The sequence below is a fragment of the Anopheles aquasalis genome, chromosome 2 (genome assembly GCF_943734665.1).
Source record: "Anopheles aquasalis chromosome 2, idAnoAquaMG_Q_19, whole genome shotgun sequence".
NCBI lineage: Eukaryota > Metazoa > Arthropoda > Insecta > Diptera > Culicidae > Anopheles > Anopheles aquasalis.
This window is the reverse complement of record NC_064877.1, coordinates 51462652-51489023: the sequence shown is the minus strand read 5'-3', so window position 1 is coordinate 51489023 and position 26372 is coordinate 51462652. Positions and strand designations below refer to the sequence as shown.

Here is a 26372-nt window from a genome sequence, read left to right as displayed (position 1 = left end):
TTTTACACCGTGTAAACGGCAAATGTAAACTTTTTGGCAATAAGGTAGGAATACACGAAGCGTAAACTCTGGTATAAACTCAGAGTGTAATGCCAAAAAGATTATACTTATGTCAAAAAGATTATAGGCCCGCGGAGCGTAAATCCGAGCGTAAAAGCAAGCGTAAACACAGCACCAACATGAAGCGTAGCGTTATAAAGAATTGAATGTTCTACAATCGCTAATATACAGTAAAAACATCTTGAAATATATAAAAAGATGTTCAGAAATCAACTTATCTCGTCGATTTATGTTTTTTGTGGCCAGAAACACATGTAATTGATGTAATAGCATAGTGTAATCGCAGGTACCCGAATGTAATTGCATTTGACGTTTCGGTATAAACTTTTATGCGATTATGCCTGCCACACGAAGCGTAAACTTTTTGGCATTACATTCTGAGTTTATACGAGAGTTTACGCTTCATGTATCGCCGGCTTTAGAAAAAGGCATAACTCTACACGTTTTCACGCAAATTTCTCCAAAACTCATTGTTGCTGGCTGCTTTGACCATGTGACAAAATTGGGTGTTTACCGGACGAGGGGAGGGGGGGGGGGGGCTCCATATACCTCTGATTCTTAAAATCCATCCTAGGGCACTCTGGGTGTCATTTCCAATGTCTTTAAGGTCTATAAATTCATCGGTTACATCAAAGCGGAGTTTACACCATTCCTTGCATCCTACGCCTTCCATGACTCCCAATTCAAAGCAGGTTGATGGACATTGTAAATCAACCAGTTGGTTTTTAGTTCTGTTACAGTAATTGAGGCCAAATTTAATCCATAAACAATGAGAAAGAGAGAGAGGGGGAGAGAGAAAGAGAGAGAGAGAGAGAGAGAGAGAGAGAGAGAGAGAGAGAAAGAGGAAGAGAGAAATGGAGAGAAAGGGAAGTCCTGTGCCGGTTTTGCTTTGTATGCTGGAGCATTTTAATTTCACAAGGAATGTTTATTGTGCATTCTGACTCATCTTGACCGTTTTTCGGTAAATTCATGATTCAAACTAATGAATTGTTATGGAAAGGGAGAAGTTCATTAATGGTTTCAGAGCTGATGGTGCTCCATACCTTTTAGAATCCAGTCATGGCATTTCCATTTTGGATCTATTTGGTTTTGCAGTCCAAGTTGGTGGTTCTCCACGGAATGAACCATTAATTTTAAAGTTAAGGATTCCCAAAATAAAACCATTTTCTAAATAAAAAAAAAACATTGGCTACACTCCTTCCAGTTAGTATAAGACCACCTGCGATTTTAGTAGTTTCTCTCTACTGGTAACTGTAATAATTTCAACCCGTATCATTATTGATTGGTATTGGTTAGGACTTTACGCTGCTGGAAAGCTCAAGCTGGCTTTCACGTCGTTCAAAATGAAGTGCAAAGATTGTATTAAGGTTCAGAAAGGCTATTCAGTACCATCTTTGATCACCAACCAGTCGAAAGAAATATATTCCAACCGGATAGTGCCGCCATCCACACGCGACACTGAGGATGAAGGACCTTAAAATTGATTTGCTCGATTGGTCTGCTCGTTCTTTAGATTTAAATCAAGTTTAAAATCATCTGGGGAATCCTTGTAGATAAGATTTACGCTAAGGAAAGCAGTTTTCCTCAGTTGATGAGCTCAAAAGTGCAATTATTAAGGCAAGGGAAGACTTAAAGCAGTAGGCGCTGAAAAAAGGGTGAAAAGTAGGTCAAATCGCATTCTCCAGGTTGCAAATCGCAGCGGGAAAGTAACTCTTTATTAATTGTATTATTTGCAAACTGCGGCTATTTTTTACAATCAAAAATAGAATTGGTTTTGAAGAAAAATTGAGATGGTCTTATACTAACTTGACAGGTCGAAAACACCAAAAGGGTGTATCTGTGTGGTATATACACGTAAAAATACGAAACTCACACTGTAAACATATCTCACCAATACCAATCAATAATGATACGGGTTGAAATTATTACTGTTATCAGTAGCGAGAAACTACGAAAATCACAGGTGGTCCTATACTAACTGGAAGGAGTGTATGCATCGTGAATTCAAAGCAACATTTCACGGATATTTTTTTCAAATTTGTTTCGGTCGGTACAGTTCTGTTGCATTTGATTGACTGATTTGATGACTGATTTGATAAACATATTTTTCAACACATTAGTTTCGTGATCCCCATTTCCCACTGGCACACATGGTATAACGGTGTAATACGTAGCACAAAGAACGCTTAAGGTTCGACATTGTGAATGCTCAATGTACAGAGCTTTATTCCATTCTAACCCCTTCCATATTTTATTACTTTTGAGTCCGAGATCAACACTATAACAATTGCTGGCAATATTCCTTGGAGCTCGATCGATGATCTACCGGACACGCTGATAATAGCGACCAATGGGCGATCGAACATCGACATGTACGATGCTTAAAGACCACCATAACTCGGGAAAACCTTGCAAAACTTACAGGATTTCATACGTTCATACGTTCATACGTTTCAGGATCGTTCGATTAGTCTGAATGCAAAGTGCAAAGACATAAATCATTGCATCACCAGCATGCATGGCTTTACCGCCAAATGAGAGATGAGTTTGGAAATGGAGAGCATAGCTTTCCAGTTAGCAACAAGAATGCAATTGGCACCGATCTGTAACACATGATATCGGATCATAGATAACATTCATTACCTGCACATTGTCCAAATCGGGGATTTGTTATGAGTTGACCGTGGACTGGCTGCTGTTTATGATCATAAATTATCAATGTCAATTCATAATTTTTACTCTTCTTATTTTGGTCACTATCTTCTACAACCTGCACGCTCTCAAGATAAAAATCAAGCGGATAGACGCGTTAGATTCTACAAATGATATCTTGCTAGAAATAGGATAAGAAAGATGGACCAAGCGGAAAAACCATACCGCATACCCGTATGAAATCAGGTAAATCAGCTAAAAATAAAATAGATAGCCTAATGAACTGTTTTCCGATTTTATTTAATTTTTATGTAGCGAGAGGCTAACATTATGAAACACCTCATTTATGGTTTTTTGGCTATCAATCCACAATTTTTAATAGTTTTTCAAAATTCAAACGGCATACGTCTTTTAATGATAAAAGAAACATTTACAGTATTTTTAATTATATTTGGGGCGCTTTATTCGAGCGCGAGATCGAAAAAACAGGGTGAGGCTATCTGAAACGGGCTGTATACGCAAACGCCATTCAAATGCAACAGTGCATTTTTTACAAAATCAGTTCAGAGAAAAATAAATTATCGACATGGTGTTCACGAGTACCATAATAATTCTTAACATAGTAAAAGTTAAATGAACGTATAACGGAGTGTTCAGACGATACGTTTTGTCAGCGTACACAGAGCGAAGCTAAGCGTATGAGCCGTACACTCCATACAAAAAAAAAGTGGTGAATTTGGTGAATTATTTTATTTTGTATGGAGCGTACGCTTAGCTTCGCTCGTCTAGGCGCGCCGTAAAGGAATGTAACAGGATTGCGCAAGTACAGGTGAATTTTATGTCTTGACGATCTTGCCGGGTTAGGCCCTGGGAAAGAGACTAGGAGGAAGGTTCAAGATCAAACAGTATATCAAACTACACCGTTTGGGTACTACAAAATGTTCCAGAGAGGTATACAAGGTAAATGGGGAACAATGATGAGGAATGTTGAATTTAAAGGCTTAGTATTTAAAGTTCAGTAGTATATAACATGATCTAGGGATAGAAGCGATAAGAATAAAGAAGTTTATACCTGTCACACGTTCTACGGCTTCGAAACGCACTCGCCAGTCTGCATCATGGAACGCTTCTTGTACTACCTTCCAGAATACGTCCGATCCCATCGGTAACGTTATACAATGTAGTAAAATTGGCACCGTAACCTGACAGATATGTGATTGGGCCGCAGTGCATAGATCCCATAAGCTAAAATTATTCGTTAATTGAAAGTGATACAACGTGTATACATTAATTATAGTGACAACAAAACAGCATGCAAGATCGCTCTAAAAAGATTGTATGCTTATTTTTATAGACCTGTCTAAGATGAGAGTAAAGAATAATATTTTTTTGTTCATCTGTTTTCAATTTATAATTGCGTGGAGTTGAAACCGTGTCCAATATATTATAATACCGCCCTAGACGAAGCGCAAAGCAAAGTGTAATGCCAAATCAACCAAATATTCTTGACAAGTTGTAATTTATTTTGACTTTCAGGTTAAATTATAAAGTTCACATGGTTTTGCCGCAAAAAATCTTTAATAGTTACCCTCTTTAGCCCGTAATTACCGTAGCGTCCTTCTGAAGAAAGAATGTACCTGTGGCGACCCCAACACCGGTTTATCACGATTAACTTTTTTTCTGACAATCTCCCACTAAAACGCTTTTATATGCTTATAAACAATAGAATGAGCTTTCACTGGAAAAAATCTACCAGGTGTCGGATGAATGGTTTAGAAATGGCAGCAGTTTGAACTTTGTTGCAGTTTGTTTGCCTCATCCTGTATAGATTAAACAGAACGCAGACAGGTCTGACGTCGAAAAAGGCGATCAAATGACAAAAACACTGAGAGTTCACGGGAAGGTTATTTGTCAGAGCATCGCCCAGGAATTCGGTAGCCATCATATACTTGTTATACCTATCGAATTTCCATCTACGAAATCTAAGTCAAACGAACAAATTCACGTCATATCTTTAATGTGTCGTGACTGGTTATAATGGAGGGATGGCTAGTTACCATATAGTACCAAAGATCGGTTTCGAAGCTTGTTGAAACGGATCATATTCCGACTAGTTTGTCAAACAAAAAAATTGTTGAGAGGGGTTCCGGTATTTAATTTTTTTTGTGACACATGTTTTTAACATTTTTGTCTGAAAGCTGATCCTTTCAAGAGTATTGTGTTAAAGTTTTGGATCAATCGAGGAACAGACAAAGATACAGATTTTTGAAAGTCCGCGTTTCATACAAGGCTCCATGTAGCTTTCCCGAAACCAACGTTTTCAAAGTCGGTGCCCATCGTACCGTAAAAACTACTGGGCCGATCGATTTGAAATTTTTGACACATTGCCATTAGAATTGTTGATTCTTTTTTTAAAACAATTCTGTAAAGCTCGTTTTTTTGACAGAATCGCAAAAAGCATCACTTTTTGAACTTCAAAAATCTGTCAAAAATCGAAAAATTCGAATATTAACAAAAACTCTCCGGCGCTACCTAGATATACTTATAATATTTCTAACGAACATCGATTGTATTTTTCAGATGACCCGTCATGTCGCTACGATGGCCACCGTAAAAAGTACCTTTGCCATGACACGCCTACCACAATTTGATGCCACGGATTAATTTTTCAATAAATCTTGCTCAAAACAATACCAAATATTCTTCAAAAGTTGTAGATTAATATGCCATTTACAAAAATAATGTTGAATAATGGTTACGTCTCAAATAAATAATGGTTACGTCTCAAAAATAATGGTTACGTCTCAAAAAATCGTCAAAAATGGGCCTTTTGGCCCGAAAATACCCTTAACCCTGCTGTTACCTTAAAAAAACTCACTAATTTTACCCTCGTGGACAATCTGGTCCATGGTGTATTTTCTATGGAAATGGCTATGTAAACGATTGAGTTTGAGATGTTTTGCGTTTATAACCAAAAGATATTTAATTATTTAGCTATATTTTGGTTTTGAATTTGTATTAGAAACTATAAACATGTAATTTTATTATAATATTGGTCCACAGTCCAACTCACACAAACGAATTTGGACGCGAAAAAAGACATTATGAAAGAAAATGAGACATTATTCAGTCTGTGTTATTTCATTCTAGTGCTTAGACGTACATATTTGTCGTGATGTGTGATTCAAACGATTTAGACAGCAATTTACTGGAAGAAAATTATTGAATTCTGCCTTATATTGATACACTCAGGAAATTTAAAAAAAAGTAATACTGAAACTGCATATGATTCGGGTGACGTAATTGAATGTTTCAATGACAAATGTAATGAAAATCACCAAAATCAATAGAGAAAGCAGGATCTGTTATTCGTTTCATGGAAGATTCCTTTGGGGCGATAAACCTTTCCTCGAGCTCATCGGTTCACAACCTCAGTATATAATCACAACACAGCCAGGAACAACCCGATTTGCTTCGTCCATTTGATGTTCCGATATATAATCTGCTTTTAATTATTTTTTCCTGCGACAATTGAAGAGATTGTGATCGCAAACGCCTACAAAAATGTCCAAAATATTGCGACAAATAGCAGAATATTGATTCGGCATCCTTACGAACACACATTGTAATACTCATTCTTGCTAGTGTTCGGTATGCTTCATTCTTTTGGACTTTTGAAAGATTATTTCATTATATTATTTTTCACATAGTAAAGAATGAAGTTGTGCACGGTTCGTTTGATACTACATTTGGCCGCCCATTGTTTCGTGCTATTATGTCGCAAGAGAGATTTCAAAAGATTGGAAGTGCATTGCATTTTCAAGTTGTCGATAGACGAAGACAAAACCGTAACGCTGATAAAATCACTCCAATTCGAGATAGATTCGAGGTAAATGTTCTTCTACAAATGCCATGAAAATGTGTTCTACAAATTCTAAAATTGCCATGAAAATGTAACAATTGACAAACAACTAGCGGCATTCAGAGGAAGGTGTTCTTTTCGGCAGTATATAGCATTCAAACCGGCTAAATAAGGTTTGAAGTAACGATCACCGACACTTCAGCTTTATCAGATGAATTATTGACAATTATTCGATCATCACCTTTACCAGCTCGTCAACAAGATGGTTTCGCCCGGCTCATCCCTTTCATCGACACTAGCACCTTCAACTACCCTAAAGCGTGGTCAGTGCCGGTGCTGTAAAAGATAATCCAATATGAAATTTACCGTATGTGGTGTATTTGTGTGCAGAAATATTAGAGAAATGTTATAGATCACATGAATCACTGGAAACTTCCAACCAATAGTTACTGAATAGCTATATTATGAGGAAAATGTACTATGGGCCAAATAGTCCACAAGGGTAAAATTAGTAGGTTTTTGTTTTTTTCGACCCCTTTTATACTTTTTATGAACTAAAATGTATATTTATGCCTATTTGCTGAAAATAGCACCATATTGAAAATTTTCAAGCCGATCGAATTTTTAGTTTTGAAGGTATAACAAAAAAAACCAACGAAAAATGGATAAAATGGTCCGAAGGTAACAGCAGGGGTAATGTGGCATACATGTACGATAATGTACAGAGATAAATATATCACGCACATGTATACCAATCTCCAAGCCACCCCGCAACAATGCAATAATGCAACAGGATTATTACAAAGTATAACATCGCATAAATTCAAACCATTAGGCAACATAAACTAAAATTGTTTATCGAAGAGCGATACGCGATGCTGCGCTAAGCCAAGCGTCAAGTGTCGCAATCCAAACATACACAACGAAGTATATCAACTAGCAGAACAGAACAGAATGAGAAAGAAACCATAATCAATCCAAGAAGTTAATCTCATTCTCGCTCACAGGAACTTAGATTAAACAAATCTGTAATTCAGTATAAAAAGGCGATGAGCGCCAAATAAAGCATTGATTCTTGATCTGGACTTTCATCGGAGTACTTTTCCTTTGGTCCTCGCTGGTGGTAACCTTCCCGGTTCACCATAGCTTGGATACCAATTGTCGAAAGAAAAGGTTGACAAGTCCACTCAAGTCGGTCCGGTAAATCGCGCGTCCACCCATGACGGGAACAAATATCACAGTAATATTAGGTTGGGTAATAAGTCTTTTCGTATTTTGAGTAAAACTTCAAAGGGATATATTTTTAGTTTTGAGCAACTTTATTCAACCAAATATTATCCATTTTGGTTAACCACCTTTTGCCATTTCTCGGCTAAAGACATAATTCCTTTAGTGTAAAAACTCCGTGGTTTATCGTTAAAAAACTGTGACACGAGGTTTTCTCATGCTTCTATTGAAGGTAGCGGTACTCCAATAAGGGAGTTTTGCATAGAACCAAACAAGTGGTAATCCGATGGTGCAAGGTCTAGGCTATATGGAGGATGCATCAAAACTTCCCAGCCAAGCTATCCCAGTTTTTGCCGAGCCATCAAAGATGTTTGTGGTCTAGCGTTGTCATGATGGAAGACGAAGGCCTTTCTGTTGACCATTTCTGGCCGTTTTTCTTCGATTGCTTGCTTCAATCTCATCAATTGGTCACAGTAAAGTCTAGAATTAATAGTTTGACCATTCTGGAGTAGCTCATAATGATTGATTCCTCTCCAATCTCACCAAACGCAGAGCATAACCTTCCGCGGCGTCCTCCTGGCTTTGGGACTGTTTGTGTAGCTTCTGCATTCTTGCACCATGATCGTTTTCGCACGTTATTGTCATATTTGATCCACTTTTCATGTCCTGTAACCATTCGCTTCAGAAACGGTTCGATTTCATTCCGTTTCAGCAAAGAATCGCAGATGTTAATTCGGTCCAAAAAAACTTTTCGCTAACAATTCATGCGGTATCCAAAAATCGTGCTTTTTTTGAACCCACCCTTTTTTAAATGGCTCAAAACGGTTTTATAGTGAATGTTTAGTTCCTTAGCGATGTAATGGCTGCTTATGTGACGATCCTGGTCTATCCTTTCAATAATTTCATCGACTTTAGCAACGATAGGTCGGCCAGAGCGAGGGGCATCTTTGACATCAAAATTTTCAGAACGGAAGCGCGCGAACCATCGTTATGCTACACGAACTGATTCAGCATCGTCCCCCTAAACATCACAAATTTAATTGGAGGCTTTCGTGGCATTTTTCCCTTTTTTGTAGAACATTTTCAAAATATAGCGAATTTCTTCACTATTTTCACTCATCTTTGAACAGTTATAACTTTTTGGCCACTGCTCCAAATTCTGTTTTGTTTTGATTAAAAGATACATCAAATGTCCCTTAAAACAACGTGGTATGATATGACATAATGTGATTTATAACGGTGGAGATAGACGACTCCAAAGCCATCTATTGCCAAAATACGAAAAGACTTATTACCCAACCTAATATAATTTTATTCATCCATCCTCCAAAAAGGTGCTGTAGAACATGTATTTTTAAGTTTCAAGTAAATCAAAGCATTCAAGAAACATTTTTTCAATAACTTAAATTAACTGTTTTTGTACAGTCAAACTCTAATTAAAGTTCATCTCATCAGAGCATCGGAAGTATTTTAAATAAAGCGTTGAACTTCACTCAATAAAGGATTACTTTCTCCCCAAACCAATATTATAACATTTTAAATATTGTGTATAATACCTTTGATTCGTAAACATCAATTTTCATTAAAATATATATCAAAAGACTCACTTTTTAATAAGCATATTCTCTTGACACCATATGTAGAATCCTCTGCTGTCGCGTGTTGCTTTAACGAATGCGTCACCATGCAGCACCATCACTTTAAGGCATTGTAGAACATAATAAAGAATTTCTGCTTTGTCGATGTAAGGAATTTCTTTAAGGAGCTGGTAGATAAACTGCAGTGATTGAGGGAGAGTATCAATCGAGAATTTAAATTTGCCTACTGAAGTATGCCAAAACTCTTCGTCTCCCTCAAACAGTTGAGATCCTACTATATTTTCCGAATCTAATCCACCTCTTTCGGGGCTATTTTCACCGATAACGTTAGGTTTTGCAATTTGCACAGTTGCGGTAGCTGTAATTTAAAGCAAAGATTTAGATATAAAATGTATTTAAATTATTTACAAAATATATCGTTATGGTTGAACACTGATTTGCTGTATTAATTTATATATACAGGGTGCAACGATAAAATGATACACCTAAACTGTGTCACAGAATTAAGAATACATTTTATTTCGCGCTGCTGTGTGTTTTAATAACATGTTACAACACTAAACTTACTATTTAATTATTTCAATTCAAATCTTTCACCTTAGTTTTTGATTACGGGCCGAAGTCGCTTTCGGAAACCTTGACACGCTGCACGCACGACTTCGTTCGGCATTTCATCCCATATCTTCACCAAATGGTTTTTAAAAAAGGCCAAAGACATTTGAATTATGTTTCCTAGTTTTCCTACCATGTATCCCCATATGCTGAAGGCCAGTGGTTTCAAATCTGGAGACGCTGCGGGCCATTAACAGGGGAAGTTTCCCTTTTTAATATTACTCCTTAGCCCGCCACACGTGTGCGTGTGGTGCCTCTCGACTGCTATTTTATTTGCTGCTATATCACAATGACTTATACCATAGACACGATCATTTTGCTTATTCAAATTTGCCTGCAAAGTGAACAATTTTTCAAAAAATTATGCTGCGAACAGCGTGCATCTTCAGGAGCATCCGCGATCTGGCAACCCTATCGGCCACATTTTTGCGGGACAACCCGTGATTCCTCTGCTTCTTCAAAGGACTATATCCAAGGTCCTTTTTAATGATTTTTACAAGCAGGTATCCCTCATTTTCCTATCACACGCCACTTTTCTTGCCGAGTGTTCCGAATTTCATCGTTTACGCTCCTTGGCCGCCTTAATTGTCGCTGGAGTGCTTACAGTCCGTGTTTCGCTAGGTTTTACGTTTCAGGGACAACCGTACCACTATCTTTCAATAGTTTGATGATCCTGTGCACCGATATTCTGGACAAATTCAGATTCGATAACTTGATTCTTATCTGATGGTTAGTTAGGTTTTGAAGATGTGACAACTTAATTTGGTCTCTAATTGAATCCATTTGAATTTTCTAGAAAACAAAACACCAATTCAGTAGTAAACAGATCACTCTTTCAAATAGAAAACACAGATCTGACATTTAGCTATCATAGCCACTACAGGGTGCACTAGAACAAGTGTATCATTTTATCGTTGCCACCCTGTAGAAAACACACACACAAATCTAAAAACCTCGAAATTCTACAACGTACCTACATCCGCATCTGATAAGGTGACAGATCTGGCAACAGCTGGTACCACATTTTCAGGTGGTATAATAGGAGCTAAGTCCAACTGCTCAGAAACGGTTTCTACGGTCGCAGTCATTATCTACAAGAATTTTACCAAAGATATTTAACGTTTTGCTGCTTTATTCTAAATACATCCATAACATTAGAATCTCACAAACGCAATGTATGACATGTCCAACAACTCATTACATGGAGGAAAAAAATACAAATCAAAAAGTAGGAATTTATTATCATTCTAGCCTATTGATACCTTTATTGTTTTGAATAAATAATAATCTAAATAAATAAATGATAATCTCAAAGTTAATGCAGTCTTTGATACAGGATTAGATTTCAATGTGTTTATATGATTGAAATATTAGTATAAAAGCCTCATTCTAGTATCACTGAAATATTTGTAAGAAATGAATTTTACATTTTATGAGCCTTTGCTCATACATGATAAAAGAACTGCTCGTTTGTTTGTATCATACCCAAAATCTGATTGATCGTAATGATAATTTCGCAAAGAAGAACAAAAAGCTATCTTAAAAAAGGATGTTTAGGAGAAGAAACACAACACTGATGTACAAATCACACCAAGACTATATTGGGGAGTGGATTAAGGGAATTGGTGGATTGGCGGATTGGTGGTTATAAAATGTTCATATATGTATGTTCAGCCCAGCTAGGTAAGTTAACGTAAAAAACGATGTCATTAGTAAGAATGCTTAAGTCATTTTATCATGTGTATATTAAGACACCGTGTGTGTAATCGTATTAAAAATAAACTTCCATGAAATTGTAATAGTCAACACTAAGGTACGTATTTTAAAGAAGAAAATAATCAAATAATCAAATAATCAAATAATTTATTGATGAATAAATGACGAAAAAGCAATGTTTCCTATTGCATGAGCATATTTGAGGAAGAAAGACATTTTATAAAATACATACAGAACAAACATGCGGCATATGTACTAATACACCACCAACCGAGTGAGGTTCTGGTTGTGGAACTGCCACTGAAACTGGACCTAAAAAAAATATATTGTTTCAGAAGAATGCAAGAGCACGAACACGAAATGCTCTGTAATATTATATTGTTATACATTCATATTCCTTTACAATATAACTATGCAAATATATATATTTAAAAAATAAGTGATAAGAGAAACATTATAACATAGTGGCCAAGAGAATACGCTTTTATTCTTATTCAATGCGCGAAATAAAAATAGCACCTCCCAGTTTTTTTCTTATACAAAGACGAATTATTGAGATTTAACTGAATGCTTTCAGCTACATGTGCCAAAACAGTTACAGTGCACCTAGACGAGAGCGAGAATTGCCGAGAATGAGAAGAGAATGAGAATTGAGACTGTCAAATCCATACAAATCCGAACCGAGAATGCTTTCGCCCGTGTAGAAACTGAGAATACAGCGAGCCTGAGGCTCAGCTGAGCTACCTGTCAAACTATCTGTCATTGCCTGTTATTTTGACAGCAAACCGATTCTCGGGCCATTCTCGGGCCATTCTCAGCAAATATGAGCAAATTCTTGAACCTGAGAATCGTTTCACCGTTTAGGTGCACTGTTCCAGCGCATCTAGACGGTGCGATAATTTCCCGAGACTGAGAACTGAGAAGAAAACTAAAAACAGGGTGCGAAATAAAAATAGCACCATTTATAATTTTCATCAAATCTCGTCTGTATTTGTCAAAATTCTCTTTGTTTTTAGAATTACTCATTTGTACGCCATCCAATCTTACAGTGCACCTAAACGGTGAAACGATTCTCAAGCCGGCGATACATGAAGCGTAAACTCAAGCATAAATATAAAATTAATTTACACTTGAACATGTTTACATGACCGGGTTGAGACGTGTAATCCGAATTACACTGAACTTTTATCGACTTTTGAAAGAAAAATAGGATCTTTTTTCCGAAGAAAAATATTAAAAACGCTAGTAATGATCACTAACTATGAATGCAAACCACAAACAGAAAATATAGTGAGGCAAATCGCTTGCAAACAGCGTTTACGCTAGGATTTATGCTCCGTGGACCTATAATCTTTTTTACACCGTGTAAACGGCAAATGTAATCTTTTTGGCATTACACTCCGAGTTTACGCTAGAGTTTACGCTTCATGTATCGCCGGCTTCAGGTTCAAGAATTTGCTCAAATTTGCTGAGAATGGCCCGAGAATGGCCCGAGAATCGGTTTGCTGTCAAAATAACAGGCAATGACAGATAGTTTGACAGGTAGCTCAGCTGAGCCTCAGGCTCGCTGTATTCTCAGTTTCTACACGGGCGAAAGCATTCTCGGTTCGGATTTGTATGGATTTGACAGTCTCAATTCTCATTCTCTTCTCATTCTCGGCCATTCTCGCTCTCGTCTAGGTGCACTGTTACAGCTGATTTCAATTACCAGATGTATGCGCTTAAAATGGGCGTTTTTTTCTCGAAAAAAACACGTTTTTTTAAACAGTAAGCCAAAACATAAATTATTCTAAGTATTTAGCAAGTAATTTTAACGATTGCATATGATCCTCGGATTCCATATGATTTTTCGTGCACAAAACTAGACATGATTACGCAAGAAAAAATATATGTTATTGTGTAGTTTCACTTATGATGTGGACTGATTTATGTAAATAGGTATCGAATAAACACAAAAACAGTATGGCATGTCAATGAAACCTCAAGTTGGTCTGTGAGCCCATCTATAAGCAAACGGCAATTTTAAGCTTGTACACCTGGTATATAATCTATGTAGTATATGTGACTTATAATCTATGTGATATATGGTGATTTGCATATATGAAATGATCCTACACGCTTCTACGATGGGCACCGGAAAAACTACCATGGATAGAGTTTTTTAGTAATCTTCCTCAAAATACAACCTCATTGAATAGTTGTACATTAATAAAACATTGACTTGAAAGAATGAAGTTAAATAGTTTCTCCACAAAAAATGAAGGTACCTTTTCCGGTACTCATCGTAGCGTCGCGATGGGTCATCAGAAAAATACAAATCGCTATTCTCTTGATAGATTATAAGTTTACCCAAGTAGCCCCGTCGTGTTTTTGTTGAATTTCCTATTTTTCGATTTTTGACAGATTTTTGAAGTTGAAAAAGTGATGCTTTTCACGATTTTGCCAACAAAAAAACGAGTTTTACATAATTGTTTAACCCTCATCGGTCCCTCCAGAATTGCATCGAATCGGTTCTTGTGTTTTTTGTTTTGTTTTATAAACTAGTCGGAATACTAATATACGCTCCACGAGGAAGGCCCTCTGGAGCAGTGCGGGACTCTCAGCCACTAAACCGTGAAAAAGTACATTTTTCAAATTATTCTCAAGTTTTTGGCACATCACTTGCAAATATCACATCGATGGTAAGCACAACCTTTGGTACACTTTCATAACGTGTAATTGTGCGTGTAAAACTATTTTGATTAGTTTTGTAAGTGCAGATGTGGCAACGGCCGATTTTGATAGTTGATGTCAAATGGCGAATGGGACGAACATTTTCAGAAACATTAGCAGCATCACTATCAGTCGGTTTTGTTTTGCGTCTTACTATGTGTGGATCAACAAGAGCCATTCCCAATACTTCGATAAACAACCGACGACGAATATTATGGTTGCTTTTTATTTTTTTCAGTACGGAAACAATTCGGTGAACATAATAATAGCATACTCATATTGCATACTCCAGGGCCATTTGCCAACGATTTATTTTTCCTTTGCAAGTAATGGTTTCCATTTGATCCATGGTGTCAATCCCTACTTTAGGAGTTTTTATAAGTTCTCAAATATGTTTGGGTTTTTCTTTTCTTCATTGTTGTGTTCTTTTCTTTTCTTCATTGATACTCACAGCAGTGTAGTACATGCTCGGCAAAGTAACGAACTGGTCGTGAGGAGGGGTCATACGGCAACATAATAGCATGTAATTTGTGGTCACATACAACTTCGTAGAATATATTAGCTTTGTGCACATATCAATCAAATGCCTTTGATTTGCTATTAAATGCCTTTGATGGCAATAGAATTGCTTTCCTATTTTCAGTAATCGTGCCCAAAGCCATACGATTTTTATTCAATTGTTCAGCCGAATCATATGAAGCAAAAAAAATTGTCGCATGTTACATTTCGGTCGGATATTCTATCAAATCCAAAAAAATACATCGGCCTAAGTTGCTTTTGGGAGTGGTGCATCGATCACGGCCATTACATATTTTGTGTATTGTATGCATACCATCTTTTGAAACACCTAAATCAAAATTACCATGCCATATTTGGCAGATTTTGATACAATATATTTACGGAGCGGAGATCACCTACGAAATGGAACCAACTGTTCATCGACTGTTACGATTTTTCAGTGTTCATGTACAGTAAAAAAAACTGATCGGCCAGAATTTATCACGAATCAAACGTTTCTCTTGATGATCATATCGAATGCAACCAGGCAATCGCTTGAAGGTTTACAACGGCATCGTTGCTCTAAATATTGCTCGATCAGTTCCAGATTTGAGTAACACGGTCACCATACCGGACAAAAGATGTTTTTAACTGAAAGCATATTTTCAGAGCGGCGAAAAGGATTGTTTTTGGCTAAATACAAATGGCAGATGTATGTGTATGCTTACGCATACAAAGGAACCGATTCGTAACTATTTCTGCTCAGGCGATACTACACATGCCTAATTTTTTTTAGTGATACATTTCAATTCTATGATGAAAATAAATCTATTTAGGATAAATTCAGACCATTTCATCGAACCGTTTTTGAATAATTTGATGTTTTCGAACCAAATTGTATGCGCGCCGAACCGATGAGGGTTAAAAAAAAGTATTAACAATTTTTATGAAAACTCGACGTGGTTACCTGGCAAAGAGTGTATAGATTATGTGTTAAAAATTTCAAATCGATCGGCCCATTAGTTTTTACGCCACGATGGGTATCGACTTTGAAAACGTTGGTTTTGGGAAACGCTCTTCAAAGTAGCGAGCTACATGGAGCCTTGTATGAAACGCGGATTTTCAAAAATTTGTATCTTTGTCAGTTTTTCCTCGATTGATCCAAAACTTTTACACAATACTCTTGAAAGGATCAGTTTTCAGGGAAAAATGTTAAAAACATGTGTCACAAAAAAAATTAAATACCGAAGCCGGGGGGGCCTAAAGCCTAATACAGTTTGTATGTATTCTGTTTATTATTGATAACCTTTCTTCAATGCGTAATGCCTTGATTTCATCAAGATCATCTAGGACTAGAGCGAAAAAAATCCAGAACGGAATTTGCCAAACCAATGTTTTGTGTAACTCTCTGTGAATGATTGACATGCCCTGACAAAGGTTATTTTTCTTCTCTAAGAATAATCGCTCATTTGCATTTCATGACATTCGAGCTCAAATTTCAGCACAAAAATTCTTCAAAAATGATGCTTTTTGGACAGAATGAACCCTAAACCATAAACTGTTTATAACTTTTATGTTATACAAGATACATTGAAAATACTTTAAGAAAAATACTTTAAAATGTACTAGTTTAGAAGAAAAAATGGTATTGACAAAAAAGCTCGAGAGCATCATGACCATAACGAACGTGTTTACACTACTTTGCAAATAGAAAGCCGATTCATGTGCATTCAAAATTAAAATATACTGAAAATATTAACAATAAAATCCCCGGCCATCCGTGTGCAATAGAGGTTTTTTTAACATGTAGGTTTATATTTCATCGACCAATAATTATCATTAAGGTGCTTATTCTGTACCAGGCGATTTCGATGGCCTCAGGCGTTCGATGATTCATGCGAATTTCGAAACTTTAACTCGTTGTTTCGAAACGTTTCGAAAACAATAAACAATTCAAAATGACAGTTTGAAGTAAAAAAAACTGTGAATTAACTTGATTTTTCTGTATCAAAAAGGACTTAACCTTTGTAATAATAGTATACGATTAGCAGAAAGAAATTATTGATGCACAATCAGGACGCTATAACTGTTTTTCAGATCCAACCGTTCAGATCGATGCTCGATGTAAACAAAACGCCAGCTGTCGATCACAAAAATGCACTCGACAGTAGGCGATCGTGAACACAAAAATGAACACAAAATGAACCAAATGAATCATCGCGTAGAGGCCATCGTAATCGCAAGTTACAGAATAAGCACCTAAGTATTTAATAAGAATATCATTTTGACCATATTTCGACGTTAAATTGCGTATTGACTGTTCTCCAGAAAAAAACTAATGGATTTCTGAGTAACCGAATGTCCAACTGACTGTTAACTAATAATGTACTTATTGCAAAGCAAAAGATATAGCAAAAGTTGATCGACAACGCTATCGCCATAAAACAATTTTTTTAATTTTTTCGAATCAAAATAAATAATCGAATGCAGATTCTTACAAAGCAAACTTTTTATTCAAAGTAGAATAATTTTCACCTGCCATAATTATTACTTTTCCGACATCGTCAAGAATAGCAAGCATGACTTATATGTTTTGCATTTCCATAATTATGTTTTTTCCGAATGATTTTTACATAATAAATGTAATTGATTCATTCAATAGTAGATTGCAATTGTTGTGAAATTTGGAGTTTCAATGTTTCACGGTAAGCATATAACCAAAAAAGGAATAACTTCAATAGCAAATAATGACCTAAACGAGTGACATTTTGAGCAAACATAGCACGAATCAAATAGTTGCACCACATTTAAAAAAAACCATATATAGAACTGGGACTGCTATATTCGCTTTGGAAAAATCACTCCACCACAGACGTATGAAATCTGTAGAAACCAATCTGATAGTGACGTGTTATTAAAAAATCAATGTATAGTCTGATTTTCCTCATTAGTAAATAAGTTGAGTTCAAAAATACATGGATTCAATAATGTATGTATAATTCAATCATATTACAGAACATTCTAGACGAAATAAAATTTAATCAATCGTGGCAAGTAGTAATTGCTCTGTCCAGATACTCAACAATAATAAGAGTAGATAACTCCTAAAATTGTTTCTTAGACAATATAATATTCAATTAAAAAAAACATTTAAAAGATCTGTAAGTATTATAAATGGCAAATGCCTATTTGCAAATTTTACATGTTAAAACAATATGCTTACCTAATGGGCCAAGTGGTATATGTAATGGAGCCATAGAAAGCGACATATCACGATCGCTAGGTTTCGTTTCTTTCTCCTGATCTGGTGGAGTTTTGCGCGATTTTTCATCATCGACGACAGTCTGTAAAGGGGGCTTGAAAAAATAGGTGGTTTTATAGAACTTATCTTTACGCATACGAACTTACAAATATAACTCTGTGTCCAGACCAGCATATTATATGGTTAAATGTATGGAAAACATTCTTATCTGCTCGAGATTATCAGGTGAATGTGAATTATCCGTGAGCTATTTTGAACGCCTTTGTACATAGCGATTGCTATGAGTTTACTAAAGATGATTTTTTGCTCCAATATTAGACAATCGTAATATTTGAATAAAAAATATTTTTCGGAAAACTTTAGAAAGCAAAAGATGTTTTGCATTAGTCTTTAAAACTACATATAAAACGACTATATTTTTAGTTTTTACTACACATAAAACGACTATATTTATATTTAAAAAAATATATAGTCGCTTCAGACCTGTGTTTTCACGGTGCAAGTGCTTCGGCACTGCCACCCTTGCTGCGAGTCATCTCGAAAGAGGCATACAGCAGGCAGGGTGGTAACGGAAAACCAAGCTAGTGGTTTAGTGGGTGTGAGTCCCACACTGTTCCTAAAGGGCTTCCTCAGGTTCGTACATTAGTATTCCACCTAGTTTGTTAAACGAAAAAAAAACATATAAAACGACAAGGATGGCCATGAATTGCCATTCTGCCGCTAACATTCGCAAAACTGCCGCTAACTGCCGCTAACGCAAAATCTGCTTCACATAATCTGCTAGTTAAGAAGCAAAACTAGCAAAGAATAATGCAAGTTGGGGTGCAACGTCGACTTTATTGCAAACATCCTTGTAATCTAAGAAAAAGCTTCGTATTATCATCATCATCGCAGAGCGATAAAATAGAAATAAAGCGCAGAAGGCCTTCTCTTCGTATGGAACACGAAAGCAATTGGAACGCTTTTTAGCGCACATACACTAACGCTCAAAATCTGTCTTAGTTTTCTTTCGTGTTTCAAAAGTCCGAATTCCTTACCGGAGCGGTGTTGGCAATACATTGCGAGAAGATTACTTACATCTGGGGGATTAACAGGATGAATAGGGGCCAAATATTGTACCAACTTTGCTGAAAGCTGATGCCACATGACTGATGTCTCACAATATGCACAGTCCTACAATTATAAAAGAAAATACTGCTATGAATATTGGGGCTGCGGCAGTATCCATCGAGTAATACCATAAGTCGGCAGTTGTGATTGCCCATTCCGACATTCGCTGCTGTCACCATGCATTTCAGCAATCGACACACGTTTTCTGCAACGGTCGTATAAATACCGGAATGCATCTCTATTTGTTGTAGTTCCATCTATTTACAATAAGAGGAAAACATACGGCTCGTCCGTCATTATATATGTAAAAAAAAACAATACCAGGAGTTTGCAGAGCATTAGATTAACTAATAATAAACATAAACAAGAAAAAAAGTTGATTGACAAGATCTATAAAAAAATTACCTGGCGCAGTAGAATATCTAGCATAAGAACACAACAGGTGAGATTGTGTTCAGCATCACTCGAAAACTCCATGCACTTGCTAATCGGTACTTCATCGTCTGATATAGCCGATGTATTACCAGACTCGTCCTCTACCACTGGGGCTGCGATTAATAAAAGTTATTTCCTCGTTCATTACTCGCCGCTCAACTTTTCGCAAGGAGATGGCAGAACTTACAAATTGAACTCCTGCGAGGTGGTTGTACGTCTCTTTCTTTAGATTTACTGCCATAATTAATGTTGCTTACTCCAAAGCCATAGCCTCCAGCAGAAACGCGGTTAGCATCTTTGTTTTGATATATTTCTGCTTGTACACCATGCTTCATTATACGAACTCCATCGCCAAACATAGCAAATAGCTGTGAAAGCGGAATAACAATCTCCAGTTTGGTCAAGTTTTGCAACCAGTATAGTGCCTGCTGTTGCACTTTTGCTGTAGTTTTTTCGAAGCGTATTGTAACGAAGTTATACATGGATTTCGCATTAAATCCTAGTGGCGACATTTCCGTATCTAAAATCTTGCTTAATACTATCTTCAACTCAGACAACTCTTTCTCTGGAACGTCGTTTGTGATAGCTTCCATCCAGTGTGGCATAACCGTGTCCCAAATTTCCTGTGTTATTATCTCGTATGGTATCAAGCAAATTAATCGCTGCAAACCCTCTTTTAGATGTGACGTCCGCGAGGCTAGTGAATCCCAGTGCCCACCAACTCGTGAATACTCGGGTGGATGAGGCAAAAGGCAATCAATAAATTCTTTATAGTGGCTAATGCGTACTTCTTTCAACCAGTTGCATATATGATCCTGTTTAAGCTTCTCTAGCGTGCTCTCTGCCTGTCCATCGTAGGAGTATGCAGTCACATGGAACCAATGAAATAGCATTGACAACATACGACCCAAAATTTCTACCGGAGTGTCAACGGTTGGTGTACACCTTCCAACCAGTAACCAAATACCGTATCTTCCCAATAACTGCCTTTCTTCCAGCGTTAACAAATCATTTGAACCATCTCCATAGCTGACGGTGTTAGTTTTACTATCCTGATTAGACTGATAGTCCTTCCGGAAATCAACATTTAGCGGTTTCGCCTCCCGTAGCAGACTGATAACCGATTCAACTAAGTATGTTTGCATCTCCGCATCCATCATCATCATCGGCGGCAGACTGCGATGTACAATGTGATCAATACCACGTCGACTATTATGCCGATTACCATGGCACTGCAGACAGTATCGTATTGGATGATTTCCGTTGTAACTGGCACATTCGTTTGAAAAGCATATCGAAACAGCCGCCTTCTCTTGCGAACGGCAGTTCTGGAAGACATACATAAGAATTCTATAAATGAACTTCAGACAAAATGGTTTTAATACAACGTTTTCATAAGTAAAATAAAATTACCTTGTTCTCGCAGACCATAGAAACCTGTTGCATTGGGTGCAAAATGTCACCGAATGTTAGATTTCGATGGTCACGATGAATCTCGTTGGCGCATTCAATACACAGGTAGAGCGGGGGAGGTGCATCTGATGCATAGAGAATACTGATGCAGTGATCATAGCATACTTTTACAGCTTCCGCATTGCCAGCATTGGGACATGATTCACGTTGACATACGAAAGGTACCAGATCATTTGTGAACTTGCACAGCAAACCCTTCCGGTCGAAGAGGTTCGGATCGAATGCCGGCCAGTAATAGAAGAGCAGCTTTGCAGCAGACGCCCGTGACATTGCCGTTCCGTAGCCTATTACGCATAAAAGATCTTTGGAGACATTGTGCTTAAGTCGCATTAAGCACTCTAATAGCTGACAATGATGGGCGGGATTCGTCGAGTACTGAAACACCAGCATGATGACGGCCGATACCGATTGGCAAGCGTGACATTCCTGATCATCGTCGCTTTGGCGTGCTAATAATAGTAAAAATATAAACATGTGACGATGAAACAATAACTACATTGTTTCATGAGTATTTTCACTTTCAATGAAGTATATACACACAGAAACACTGATAATTGCTTTTAAGTAATGAAATCTCACTTACTTATGGTAAATGGCAGGATATAGTAGCAGAGATAATTTATGATTTCCTGGTGAAGTGATGCTGGCAGAACTGATATTGTGGATGCTGTTAAGTAAGGTAAATTGTCGATAAGATCACGGTCAAGAAACGGCAGAATGCAACCCAAACATTGTAGAAAAGCTTTCCCAAATAAATGAAGTCCGGATTGAATGTTTGAGGCTGCATCAAGCAACATTGTAAGTGCGTTGTATAAATTTTGATATTCCAAGTTAGGATAGCTTGACATCCTCATTTGGTCCAACGACGGATCTTTGATCATTTCTAACGGAGAGCATGGGACGTCCTTCAGAACAGCTATGATGGACAAAAGAGAAGAAGAATTGCGGGAGAATTAGTACAAACGGTGTATATATTTTAGTATGTGTTTAGGTGTTGTTTACAAGTTTAATAAATATTTTTAGTTTTATAAATTAGAAGCCATTCAGTGAGTACTAGTCGGTTTTTATTAATTATTTTGAATAATCAAATCATCGTTTGAGAATCATTTGGCGCATTTTTACTAAAGTAGATTAAAAAAAATGTAAAGAAATACGAACACAAATGATAGGGAGATGTATGTACGCAGTAAATGAAAAGTATAAAACATTGCTTTATTTTTCAAAGAAACTGACTGCGAACATGCGTTAAATTATTGTACTACAAGAATAAACACAATTTTTTTTAGCTCATACGTATATTTTAGTTCATTCTTTTGGTTCACTTTTTTATTTTTATGATTTGCTTTGGATTATGTCAACATTAATTGAATGGGAAATACTTTGGAAAACTTCAGTACTTACTTAAAAGTGTTTGTGAGAAATATTTTATAGTGTTGGCTACATCTGATCCAGTAGGTGTCGGTACTTGGTTGCTCAGTAAACGTACGTGATATTCATGAAGACAGCGCAGCTTTGCCTGAACTGTAACAACAACAACAATAAAAAAAAATGCAGTAAACCTTCAAGCTTTGGCACAAAACCAATAATTTAACATCGTGTATAACCCAAAAAGGTATATCGCAGCAAATTCTCGTCGGTAAAAACCCACTATTAGCACCCGCTCTCGCGTAAGTGCCTTGTTTGTTTGCTCTTTTTACATGTGAAACATTTCAAAACCGAATAAATTAAGGTATTAAGGAAGACGATTGTAGGGTTTTCTGCACTAGACTTTTGGTTATAATTTTAGAAGGTTTCGTTTCCTTAATTTTTATATGTAATTTTGGAACTTGTGTAAAAGCCCAAAAAATTAGGCACTCGGTGACAAGGGGTGTCAAAAGTGGGTTTTACCGATTTTGCTTTTTCCTCCATTAGATGTAGTATACTCACAAGCCGCTCCTCTTGTACCCATATTGATTAGCTGTATTCTGAAACTTCCCGTCATTGAAAAACTCGTTCGATATTTTTTACAATTTGTTTTGTTTTTGCCTTTCTACACTGAACATGCGACTGAGATAACCACTTTGAAAATTACACTTCGATATTCACCTTTCAATCATCAATCGTTTTGTGTAACTCGATCTGGCAAATTTGAGATTAACAATGGCACAATGCTGAGTTATGGTGACAACAGAAACAGAGGTGTTTTCTTCAAATGGTCTTTAATTAAGAATCTTTTCTTGTTACTGAAATTTACAGTTTTATGTTTTGCTTCTTAATGATTTGGCCGTCGTCCCACTACTACGAGAGTTTTGTAAATGTGTGCCATCCCCCCGAGAGAGAGAGAGAGAGAGAGAGAGAGAGAGAGAGAGAGAAGATAGAGAGAAAGATTCTCTATCTTTCGCTCTCGATTTCCTTTTGTACATGCGCTGTGCGTACTGTAAATTTTTTTAACACAGAGCTGAATCTATCTTCTATTTATCTGTATTTTTTTTCTTCTTGTATCGTCTTTCTATATACACTATGTTTCATAATGATAGTCTCACCCTGTTTTTTCGATCTTGCGCTCGAATAAAGCTCCCCAAAAATAATTAAAAATACTGTAAATGTTCCTTTCATTGTTAAAAGACGTATGCCGTTTGAATTTTGAAAAAATATTAAAAATTTTGGATTTGAGAGACAAAAATCCAAAAATGAGGTGTTTCATAATGATAGCCTCACGCTACAAAAAAAAATTAAGATGGAAAACAGTTCACTAGTCTATCAAGGTTATTTTATCTACAATCGGAGTTACTGATAATTGCCTTTACTATTAATTGCCTGGAAATGCGGGTTGGCATGCTTACAGCGAGCATGAAAAATGTTTCAGTGCGCAAAGATCGCCATGCACTCTTATTAGCTACTTCCACCTGATCTATGGTGTCAAATTGCATGCCATCCCGCATTTCCAGGCAATTAATAGTAAAGGAGGAATTACTGATTATAAATGAAATAACATTGATAGCCTAATGAATTGTTTTCCATCTTAATTTAATTTTTTTGTAGCGTGAGGCTATCATTATGAAACACCTCATTTTTGGATTTTTGGCTCCATATTCCCCAATTTTTAATATTTTTTCAAAATTCAAACGGCATACGTCTTTTAACAATGAAAGCAACATTTACAGTATTTTTAATTATTTTTGGGGAGCTTTATTCGAGCGCAATATCGAAAAACCAGGGTGAGGCTATCATTATGAAAGATAGTGTATGAGAAAATGAATTTCCCCTTCACCTTGTGCTACAACATTCTTTGTTACAATAATCCAGCTTAAATATATCATATTGGGCGTATTTTGCAATATTCAAACATCAATCTCAAAGAGAAATCAATTGTAGATTTCATTATAAAGTAACAACAACACCTGCAGTTTTACTATTTTTATGTGAGTGGTCAGTCGGACAATCGATGTACAACTTAAAGTAAAAAGTGTCTCTGTACTAAAAGAAGACCCCGGTAAAGAATAAAATGTGTATATATTTTCCATTTTGACGATATATAATATGGTGATTTTTACGATTTTCATTGAAGCTGATGTAAAGATATTTGGACAAGTATATGAGAAAAAAGAAGCTTCCTGGGAAACCGTCACAACGTAGAGCTATACGCTTTTTGTATCACGATCTGAATGTCGTTCAGCACATAAGACTGAAACTGCTTCGGTACAAAGTGTCTATAGGAACCAGCTGAAGTCATCCGAACAAAATCGCTCGCGACGATTAGAAAAATGAATGAAAAAACTGACAGTTCGTGCCTTTGTCTTGGTTGCATTAGAGACGCTGTATTCGCTTTGCGAAGTAAAAAATCCAAGTTCGAGCTCAAGGAACTGCTCGTTTGATCTAAAATTAGGAAATGTATCATTTAAACAGGCAAAAGTACATAATATGCCCGATAAAACCATTGAACTTTTCCGGAATCAAACGCACGCTAGTTGGTGATGAACGTAAACAGCCGACAGTTATTTGACGTTTGGTGCTTTATTTTTTGCTAAACAGCTAAATTTTTTTGTAATAATGAAATAGAAAAAAAATCGATTCAATGCGGGAATACACTTCGTCTCCAGTATATCAAATAAAAAAAAATCACCTCAACGAATATGTTCTTACATATTATTTTTATTCATTCATACTCATTTCAGCTTGAATCATGATTATTCAGATGTATAGGTTTGAATATAACATGAATCAGCTTTTAAAATATAGTACACATCTATCGGTAAACTTAATGTATCTTAAAATGTTTATTTCCATGATATAAAAAAATAGTATATTCATAGTAAAAACATTATACAAATGTATTTAAATTCATGTTAGAGTACATTTCATATTCAGTCATTCTTTGATTTAATTTTAAGATTCTATATTTTTCTGGTATTTGGAAATACTTTTGATAGACACATTTTTTAGCATAAACTCATTCTATTCCAGTTGTTTAATCGCATGTTTGTTTTATGAAAACTCAATTTATGGGAAAATCAAACTGAAGTTTTGTTGCTCTAAGATAGCTTTATTTTCAAGTGGGTAGGGAAAAATCCAACATTTTCCATATATTCCAAATTTGAGAAAGTTTGCTGAGAATATATGAATACATCATATGAGAATCATAGTGAAATTATATTGTGTTAATTACTATGATGTTTTGCCAACTATTATGTGTTTTAATTCAGTTAAAACACAGTATCACAATATGAATATTTAGAGTACAATTTTTATATTTGTATCAGAGTTTCATTAGATTAAAAAATACTTTAATAAATGAAAAAATACAAGTTTTTTGCCGATCATGTTGGACATTCTTCCAAATATGTTGCCTAATTTGTTTCTTTAGCTCACGGTCCTTAAGTTATAAAGATCAAATACTGGAACACACACGTATACTGTACACTTCCTCAACAGACTATTCATTTTGTTCAAATATATTTGAAATTCCTGAATGTACCAGAATCACATCTATTACTATCAGAATAAAAAAAACAATCGCCCAAAAATTAAACATGAGAAGAAACGATCATTATTAGAGAACATCAACAGCAATACAATCCCGTCTATTGGGGCATAAAGGAAGTTGTATACATTTATCAGTCATGCTTAGCAATCTTATTAGCTGTTTACATTCATCGATCATACTTAGCAATATACC

At 36.2% G+C, this 26372-nt stretch overlaps 1 protein-coding gene across 4 annotated transcripts in view; it reads right to left on the bottom strand.

The window, feature by feature from the left end:
• LOC126572549 (protein unc-79 homolog) overlaps positions 1-23480 on the bottom strand; it is a 41788-nt gene extending 18308 nt beyond the window's left edge. For 3 of the 4 annotated variants that reach the window (XM_050231943.1, XM_050231944.1, XM_050231946.1), the window contains exons 1-13: positions 23144-23480; positions 22619-22738; positions 21801-22133; positions 21158-21666; positions 19932-21105; positions 19715-19857; positions 19438-19566; positions 19277-19372; positions 18161-18293; positions 11960-12039; positions 10985-11102; positions 9409-9757; positions 3785-3957 (exon numbers count right to left, since the gene is read on the bottom strand). In XM_050231943.1, the coding sequence (XP_050087900.1) occupies positions 3785-3957; positions 9409-9757; positions 10985-11102; positions 11960-12039; positions 18161-18293; positions 19277-19372; positions 19438-19566; positions 19715-19857; positions 19932-21105; positions 21158-21666; positions 21801-22133; positions 22619-22738; positions 23144-23198 (3412 nt within the window). In that variant the 5' untranslated portion in view covers positions 23199-23480. The remainder of the gene's footprint in view (positions 1-3784; positions 3958-9408; positions 9758-10984; positions 11103-11959; positions 12040-18160; positions 18294-19276; positions 19373-19437; positions 19567-19714; positions 19858-19931; positions 21106-21157; positions 21667-21800; positions 22134-22618; positions 22739-23143) is intronic. The other variant, XM_050231947.1, reaches the window with a different exon arrangement.
• Between the last annotated feature and the right edge of the window lie 2892 nt (positions 23481-26372).